Genomic DNA, 9,501 nt, shown 5'->3' with positions numbered 1-9,501 from the left:
AAGTGCTGGGATTAAAGGCATGCACCACCACGCCCGGCTTTTTGTTTGTGTTTCTTTGTGTGTGTGTGTGTGTGTGTGTGTGTGCGCGCGCGCGCGCGCGCGCACGGGCACACCTGGGTTTGCTCATGTTCGTGCCTGCTGAGACCAGAAGAGGTCATTGGGTCCTTGGAGCTAGAGTTGCAGGTAGTTGTGACCAGTCCAATGTTGGGAACCAGACTCCTGCGGAGTAGGGAATGTCTTTACCTGCTGGGCAGTTCTCCAGCTCTGTATCTTGTTCTTTGAAGAGACAAAGTTCTGTCCTTTTATTTTCAAATTCACGTTTGTTTGTTTGTTTGTTTGTGAGCAGGGCTTCTCTGGATAGCCTGGCAGACCTTAATACGCTCATCTGCTCGCTTGTGCCTCCTGAGTGCTGGGATTAAAGGCATGTGCCACCACCACCTGGCTAAAGTCTCAATTTTAAATGAAATGGATTTATTTATTTATTTTATTTTATTTTATTTTTTTTTTTTTGAGACAGGGTTCCTCTTCCTGGCTGTCCTAGAAATCACTCTGTAGACCAGGCTGGCCTCGAACTTAGAAATCTACCTTCCTCTGCCTCCCAAGTACTGGGATTAAAGATGTGCACCACCACTGCCCCGCTAAATGAAATGGATTTTTCACTTGAAATATACAAGGCTCCAAATTCACTACTATTCTTTCAGCAACTATTTATTACATAGCCTGTTGCTCATTTGAAGAAAGTATAACTCCAACTACTTTGTGCTAAGACACTACGGACATGTAAAGAAAAAGTTTCCATTAGTGGGCTGTGGAAGCAGCCCCCCCCCTTTAGTTTTCAAGGGTGCCTGTGTACCTCAGTTTTTGATGCATTGAAATAATCAGTTTTGATGTTGATCAAGGTTATAGCAATGTATGGTAGGTAACCCTGTCCTGTCCCACTAAAGAAAAGGCTCTTTGTTCTGATTCCTCTGCTCGCCATGCATATGTTAATTGTTTTATACCTGGCCTTTCCCTTGAATAATCTCTAGTAGTACCTTCTTTAGAAAGTAATGTTTAGCTTCCAAATGCTTTCATATGTCACTATCATTTTATTTATGAAACTCTTACTGTAGGGCTATGGGATCTGTCCCATTACTTTTTTTAATAACAACTGGTCTCTTTGGTGGCATGTGGACTGAAATGATGTCTGTATGTTTGTGTTGGCGAGAGACCATTGAAGCCTGAGGTTAATGAAGATGTTCTTTATTTTATAGTCATCCAGTCCAATGGATCAGATGGGAAAGATGAGACCTCAGCCGTACGGTGGGACTAACCCATACTCGCAACAACAGGGACCTCCTTCAGGACCGCAACAAGGACATGGGTACCCAGGGCAGCCATATGGGTCCCAGACTCCACAGCGGTACCCCATGACCATGCAGGGCCGGGCTCAGAGTGCCATGGGCAGCCTCTCTTATGCACAGCAGGTATGTGATGGATTACCTTGAGCTTTTTTGCTATCCACAATTGGTGTTTGAGGTATAAGGTCAGAATGGCTTCTTGATGCCCATGGACTCACTGGCTTAACTGCGTCCTCACCATTGTATGTATGTTCCATGTCTGTCTCAACATATCTTGGGGTTTAACCCAATCTACCTCAGCCCCTGTCTTCCCTTGATCTTGCTGGTCTGCCCTTGGGAGATGAAGTGGTACGAAGGCCATAGCTGAGCTCCTGTTTATTGCTACTGTAGTAGAAACATTCTGTGCTGCCTGCCTTGTGGTGAGGCTGCTCTTCTTTCTCACAGACTTTTAAGATAAGCTGCCTGGGTCAAAGAGAATGTTTAAGGACTTGGAGAGAAAGAGGACAGGCCAGTGTGAGCAGTGCAGTGAAGCCTCAGAGGGGGGCCTCCTCCAGCACAGCCATCTGACCAGCCATCCTGGGCTTTTTTAAAAATTTGGCTTGTTTTTCAGTGCAGAGAATCAAACCCAAGGCTTCAAGCATACTAGATAGGACTCTGCTTCTAAGCTCCATCCACATCCCTGCATAGTCACCTTTTAAAAAATTACAGTATTATTTACTTGGAGGTGAAGGCAGAATGCCAGGTCTCATAGCAAAGGACATTGTTGTTTTTGTGTTGACAGATTTTCTGCCATTTATGTCTGGTAACACCAGAAAAGTAAAGGACAGTATAGCGAGTCTGAGATGATTTCTAAAGACAAACTGTAGAGCAAAGGACATTGTTACACACACCTACTAGATGAAACCCACCTACTCTATCTTCCTTCCCTCCCTCCCTCCTCTCTTTTTCTTTTTCTTTTTCTTTTTCTTTTTTCTTTTCCTTCCTTCCTTCCTTCCTTCCTTCCTTCCTTCCTTCCTTCCGCAAGGTTTCTTTGTATAGCCTGGCTGTCCTGGGACTCATTGTATAGATCAGGCTCACCTCAAACTCAGAGATCTGCCTGCCTCTGCCTCCTGAGTGCCACCACCACTCAGTTATCTTCCTTCTATGAGAGAACTGAGAGGTAACGTGGGGTTCTTTTCTTGGTTTGCTTGTTTGTTTTTTGTTTTTTTGTATTTATTTATTGGTTTATTGAGGAAGAATCTTACATTCCAGGGTGGTGCCTCACTCTAATATATCCCAGAAGGACCAGGAACTTGCTGATCTTCTTGTGTCTAGGCTACCAGGAGTAGAATAGAATTAGAGGCACACTTCATCCTGCCGTGTGGGTGTGGTTTTGAGGACTTTATGAATGCTAGGCAAATACACTGTGAGCTATATAGCCCCTAAATAATTTTTAAAAAGAATTATTTATTTAATGTATATGAATATGCTGTAGCTGTCTTCAAACACACCAGAAGAGGGCTTTGGATCCCATTACAGATGGCTGTGATCCTCCATGTGGTTGTTGGGAATTGAACTCAGGACCTCTGAAGAGCAGTCAGTGCTCTTAACTGCTGAGCCATCTCTCTAGCCCACCCCTGAATAATTTTAAAATAAAAATTAAATGAAAAAGTACCAGGGTAGCTTAGTGATTTTATATACTATCCACACTACTAAACACTGAGTTTTCAGTTGTTTGAACCAAGCTCCTAGTGCCTCTTTATGGTGATTAGGAAAAAATTCCTAACATAAAACCAATTTAGGTCATGATGAAAAGAATAGGTTCACTAGGGGAAAATAACTGTTCTTGAGCTCATATGAGTTGTGTAAATGTTAAGTAGCATCAGTTTTCAGTGAGTGGATTCAGTCTTCAATAGTTTGACCATTCTTATGGCTTAGTCTCTAGATGAGTGGTAGAAGGAAAGCCCCTGAGCCTAACTTCATGGAAGTGAGTCACTCTAAAATGATGTTTTCTTTCTTACAGATTCCACCTTATGGCCAGCAAGGCCCCAGTGCATATGGCCAGCAGGGCCAGACTCCATACTATAACCAGCAAAGTCCTCATCCCCAGCAGCAGCAGCCACCTTACTCCCAGCAACCACCATCCCAGACCCCTCATGCCCAGCCTTCGTATCAGCAGCAGCCGCAGACTCAGCAACCACAGCTTCAGTCCTCTCAGCCTCCATATTCCCAGCAGCCATCCCAGCCTCCACATCAGCAGTCCCCAACTCCATATCCCTCCCAGCAGTCCACCACACAACAGCATCCCCAGAGCCAGCCCCCCTACTCACAACCACAGGCACAGTCTCCCTACCAGCAGCAGCAACCTCAGCAGCCAGCATCCTCGACGCTCTCCCAGCAGGCTGCATATCCTCAGCCCCAGCCTCAGCAGTCCCAGCAAACTGCCTATTCCCAGCAGCGCTTCCCTCCACCACAGGTAAGACGACGGATGGTCTGCCTCTTGCCCTCCATGTACTCCACCAGAGGCAGCTTACAGCTTGGTGTTTTGAGAGCTTTGCCATATAAAAAAAGAAACTGCATAAATGTGCTATCAGGTTTTAGTTGTTTTTAAAATTAATTGGGTCCATTTATTGATAAGGTACTAAATTTTGGTTAGATTTCAGCCTTTAACCCCAAGAAATAGCTCCTCTGGGGTCACCATAAATAAAAAACAATTCTATCAAATTCCACTGTTGACATGAATTTGTTTGGAAGGTTTTGTTTGTTTGTTTGTGGGCTTTTTGTTTTGAGATAATGTCTCAACATGTAGCCCACACTGGCCTTGAATTTGCTATCTTCCTGTTGGAGCTTGCCTAGTGCTAGGATCACGGTCGATCACTGCCATGTCAGACTCACTCTTAACATTCTGAAGAGCCATTGCTTAAGGTGTTGTCTTTTCAAATGATAGATGCAGTTGTGCTTCTCACATGTGCTGCCCTATGTGAGGAACATTACGGCTCTTTCACCCTCTGGGTTCTTTGTATTTTGTACTTTTTTGCCTTGTACTTTGTGTGTACTCGATGCACACAGAGGGCAGGAAATGATGTTAGAGCCTCTAGAACACAAGTTAAAGTTGGTTGTGAGTTCTAAGCCTTTGTGTGGATGCTGGCTCTACAAGAAAAACAGGCTTATTTATCTCTCCAGTTGCAGCCTGGTTAGTTGGTTGGTCTTTTTTTTTTTTTTCTTGTTTTGAGGCAGGGTTTCTGTGTAACTTTGGCTCCTGTGGAATTCAGAGACCAACTTGCCTCTGCCTGCCAGGTGCTAAATGTAAAGGTGTGCAGGGCCATTGGAGCAGCCCGCCCTCACAGCTTTGTTGTGTTTCCCTGCAGGAGCTTTCTCAAGATTCATTTGGGTCTCAGGCATCCTCAGCCCCCTCAATGACCTCCAGTAAGGGAGGGCAAGAAGATATGAACCTGAGTCTTCAGTCAAGGCCCTCCAGCTTGCCTGTGAGTGTCTCTAATCCCTGTACAGGCTGATCTAATACAAAGCCACCAATTTAAAACCAGGTGTCTTGGTGGCATTGATAGAGTTGTTCAAAATTCTGAATGGGAATTCATAGACTTAATTTAGTAGAATATTTGTTTTGTCTATTTGTTTGTCAGGGATAGGTTTGTGCTCTGTGTGTAGGGTTGTCTGTTTTCCAGGCACTCTACAGTTTCCCAGGTTAGTCTGTACTCTCTGGGTGCCTCAAGTTGCCCTCAATTCCTGACGCTTTGCTCCTGGCAGAGCACTTAGGCCCATGTGTGCACTGCCAAACCCAGTGCTTACTCTGCTGGTTTGCTTGCCAGGGCCCCTCTGCGTGACCCTGCCTGGCCTCAGACTCCCCTTCCTCTGCTTTCACTCAACAGCACTTATTTCATTTTCTAATAATTTTGGGCCTCTTACTCGTGATGTGATTATAATGTATATAAGGGACAGAGAAAATGGAGATGTTCGGAGGCTGTTTTTTTTTTTTTTTTTTTTTTTATTTTTTATTACATCTTTTCCTCAATTACATTTCCAATGCTATCCCAAAAGTCCCCCATACCCCCCCCCCCCCCACTTCCCTTCCAATTTCTTTATAAAGCCACTTCGTGCTATGAATTTTCCTCTTAAAACTGCTTTCACTGCGCACCATAAGTTTGGGTATTGCCACAGTCTCCGACCCACAGAGACAAGAATGACACGGACACCAAGTCGGGTTCATGCAGCAGCTTCTTCTTTTACTTGGTGCAAGGGCTATTCTCCTATAGTAGCAGCAGCTGACCTCCGCTGTGAAAAAAAAAGTTTTGTGTTCTTTGTCACTTTTAAATGTAAAAAATCACCTTATTTTCAATTTTACTTTTAAGGGTGTTTAGGATAAATACATTCCTGTGTACCACATGCATGCTTGGTGCTCTCGGGGGCCAGAATTGGGTGTTAGATCCTTCGGACTAGAGTTTTCAGATGTTTGTTAGCCACTGTGGGTGGTGCTGGCAATCAAGCCCAGGTCTTCTGCAGGAGCATTCAGAGCTCTTGACTACTGAACTAGCTCTCTAGTCTCTGTTTAACGTTACTTTTGAGGGCTTAGTTTTCAAATTTCGGCCTAGCATTAGTTGAAGATGGGTGTATTCAAGCTTACATTGTTACACTGACTGTGAGTTGAGTAGAAGTGTCTTTTGTGGTGACATTTTTGTTTGAATGTGTGCTTTTATCTACTAGAGTGTTTGATACCTAAGTACTTGCTTAGGGACCCAGAGGCTGAGAAAAGCATTGTTTGTATCTAGAGCTTGGGCTGTAGGTGGCCTGTCAAGATGGTTCACTTACTACTGAGCATGAAGAACTCATTTCCTCTAACCTTACATGTGTGCTGTGGCATACCCATATAACAAACACTCAATAAATAATGCATGTATGAAAAAGATGTGTTTGAGCTCTGGAGCCAGAATTCCTAGCTCTGCATCCTGATTCTGCTACCTTTCTGTGTCCTGTAGCTAAGTCACATCACTTCCCTTGCTGTCATTCTCATATCTATGAGGTGGCCCTACGCTGCTTTAATGGTGGTGATTAATATTGCTGGCTAATGGCGAGCACTTGGTGCATGGTGGCACAGTATCTGACATTGATGTCATCTTGAGTATAGGACGGCTTGATAGCTGTTGTGGGAATGTTTGCTCACACTTACGCAGTCTAAGCCTCTGAACATGAATTTCATGGACAGAAATAAATACGTTTCTTTCAAATCTCATAAGTTGGTGGGTAGCAAGTCTGCCATTATAAATTCTGTTTCTGTTAGGATTTGGGAGTTAACCAAATCTGCCTAGGTAAGTCTTTAAAGTCCTGAGGAATTTTATGGTGGCTTCTATAAGCCTGTTACTGGGGAGCTTAGGCAAGAGATTCATTGAGTTCAAGGCCAGCCTTGGCTATACTGAGACAATGTCTCAAACTATTGAGTTTACTTGGATTTTTGCACTCTCCGGTTATTCAGGCTTTGTGGGAAATGGCATCTGGATCTTTTTGTTGTTGTTGTTGTTGTTGTTGTTGTTGTTGTTGTTGTCAGTTATTGTTTTAAGCAGAGTGTCAGTGTGGCTGTCTTTCTCCTGCCTCTCAGGGGCTGAGATTTTAGCCATAAGTTAGCATCCACAGCTGCCATCAGAGCTTTAAGGAACACTTAGAAAGCAATAACTAACTCTTCCTGATTCACGAAGCCTTTTGTGCTTGCCTGCCCTCAGAGCCACTGCTGCACAGCTGTAGTGAGGAAGGGCTGTAGACTTAGTCCAGGCTTTGGAAGCCAAGAGGAGCTGTTATCAGGATGAGATTTCTGGTGTTGACTTTTTCAACTGAGGAATTAAGGAAAGAAGTGTCTGCCTAAAGCTGTCACCCTTTCTCATGTGACAAGTAATTACTTTTAACCCTTCTCCTTAGTGTCTATGAATCCTTTTCCAATCCTAGTTGAATTTCATTGACTTTTAAGTTTCTTCTTTAAATTTCAATTTATTAATGTGTGTACATATGAGTAGGGCAGAGGAGAACTGCCTGTGGGATTGATTTTTCTCCTTCTACCTTACGAGGGTTCATGGGATCACATTCAGGTGACCAGGCACCAAAGCTTTCTGCTCACTGAGCCACCTCACTCCCCTGACTGTGGACATTCCCTCTCTGGTGGGTGCTGTTGATCTGAGTGTTGCTGTAGTGTCGGGAGCTCAGCTTGATGGGTTGCTGACCTTCGTAGGGTTTCTTGATTCTGGTGACTCTTTAGTTACGGGGTTTGGTTTCTCTTTGTTGTTCAGATTAGCCTTACTCTGATGACTTTTTCATTGAAAAATATTTGATATTTCTCTGAAAAGGGTCATAGGCAGACATGCTAATCTGTTTTATACAGACTAAGAATCTAAAACCTTCTGTTTCAGTTACTGATTGAAAGTTAACCTTCCAGGAATTAGGGGGAAAATTTGTGTTTCTGGGAATCCAAAGAATGAGTACTGCTGGATGATGGTGGCACATGCCTTTAATCCCAGCACTTGGGAGGCAGAGGCAGGTGGATTTCTGAGTTCAAGGCCAGCTTGGTCTATAGAGCGAGTTCCAGGACAGCCAGGACTACACAGAGAAACCCTGTCTTGAACCCCCCACCCCCACTCCCACTCCCACACACACACAAAGAAAAAGAATGGGTACTGTTCCCAAGTTTGGGTTTCTGTTCTGGAACCTGGCAGAACAGCTGCGTAGCTCTATCGTAGAAGCTCCGTATAGATGAGCTGGTCAGAAACTTGTTTTGTTCGCCTTTTTTTTTTTTTTTTTTTTTGAAAGCAGGTGCTGGTGTAGGCCTCAGGTGGTTCTGAGATGACAATATTATTCTTGGGCATTTTTTTAGTTTGGGGAAAGATTTACCTAGTGAGGATAGGGAACAGTCATATCTGAAGTCACACTCCTTCCTTAGGCACTTGTGAAAGGATGTGTAAATCTGCTAGTTGTCTTAGTTCAGTCTCTGTGTCTGTGGTAAACACCACAACCAGAAGGAGAGGAAAGGGTTCATTTCAGATCAGTTTATAGCCCATCCTGAAGAGCAGGGAAGGAGCTCAGGACAGGAGCCTGGAAGCAGGATCCGAGGCAGAGGGCCTAGGGCGCCACATCCTCACATGTCCACTGTGAGCCCAGACTTGCCTGCAGCTCTTTGAGAGAGATATTTTCTCAACTGAGGTGCCTCTTTTCAGAGGACTGTTTGTGTCAAGTTGATGAAACACTAGCCTGGACACTGTTGCATCCCTTCAGTAAACAAGAGTGTATGGAGAGTCCCTGAGTTTGGCACCAGAGCTGGGCTGGCTGATTGAACAGTCCCTCTAGGTTTTCAATCTTTGTTTATTCTTTTGAGGAATTTTTTTCTCAGATAATGTCAAATCATCTAGAAGCAATTACCCAGCATTTAATGAGTTAATTTTTCTTTTACTCTTTTATATTTTACACATATGGGTGTTTTGCCTGCATGTATGTCTTCACCATGTGTACACAGTGCCTGTGGACTTCATAAACGGTTATTAGGTCCCCTAGCACTGAAGTTACAAGTGGTTGAGGGCCTTCATGAATGTACTGGGAAGTGACACTAGCACCTCTGGAAGAGCAGCCAGTGTTCTTAGCTAGCTGCTGAGCCATCTTTGTAGCTCAGGAGTTACTTTTCATTAAAAATCTAAAACCTAGTATACCATACCCAGGCAACAGAAGGATTGGTTGCTGGTCCCCTCAACAACACACTTTTCTAACTGGAGGTCTAAAGCGAGGCATGTTTATCAAGTACCTTGTGTGACTCAGCTCTGTAGACAGTGGACAGCACTTGGACCCTTGCACACACGTATGCCCGTTTCTCATGCCACTTCTCCAGCTCCCGTTCTCCTCTGGTCCATGTCTTTAAAAAGGTCATTTCCTCAGAACTACTTCCCGTCACGTGACAAGATAACTTAGGTAACTGCTGTGATGACTTTAGTAAGTGCAGTTTTTAATTGACCAGAGAAAACCCCTGTAACACTTAGATGTAAATAAGCATAAAGAATAATTCAGTGTCTGGACAGATACCTATCCTTAGAAACTGAAGGTGCAAAGTCATATGTAGCTTTCTGGGATCACTTTTCCATCCTAAACCTAGAGAAGTTATTTCTTTGCTCCATGCTGACAGAGTTTTTGTTTTTTTTTTTTT

The 9,501-nt window shown here is 43.9% G+C and overlaps 1 protein-coding gene across 2 annotated transcripts in view; it reads left to right on the top strand.

Annotated features, from left to right (window-relative positions):
• Positions 1–9,501, top strand: part of Arid1a (AT-rich interaction domain 1A) — a 75,212-nt gene that overhangs the window by 30,316 nt on the left and 35,395 nt on the right. For both annotated transcript variants that reach the window (XM_021159226.2, XM_029476864.1), the window contains exons 2-4: positions 1,254–1,466; positions 3,343–3,795; positions 4,688–4,804. In XM_021159226.2, the coding sequence (XP_021014885.1) occupies positions 1,254–1,466; positions 3,343–3,795; positions 4,688–4,804 (783 nt within the window). The remainder of the gene's footprint in view (positions 1–1,253; positions 1,467–3,342; positions 3,796–4,687; positions 4,805–9,501) is intronic.

The sequence above is a fragment of the Mus caroli genome, chromosome 4 (assembly GCF_900094665.2).
Source record: "Mus caroli chromosome 4, CAROLI_EIJ_v1.1, whole genome shotgun sequence".
Lineage (NCBI taxonomy): Eukaryota > Metazoa > Chordata > Mammalia > Rodentia > Muridae > Mus > Mus caroli.
The sequence above is the reverse complement of the archived record's forward strand: the minus strand, read 5'-3'. Positions and strand labels throughout refer to the sequence as shown.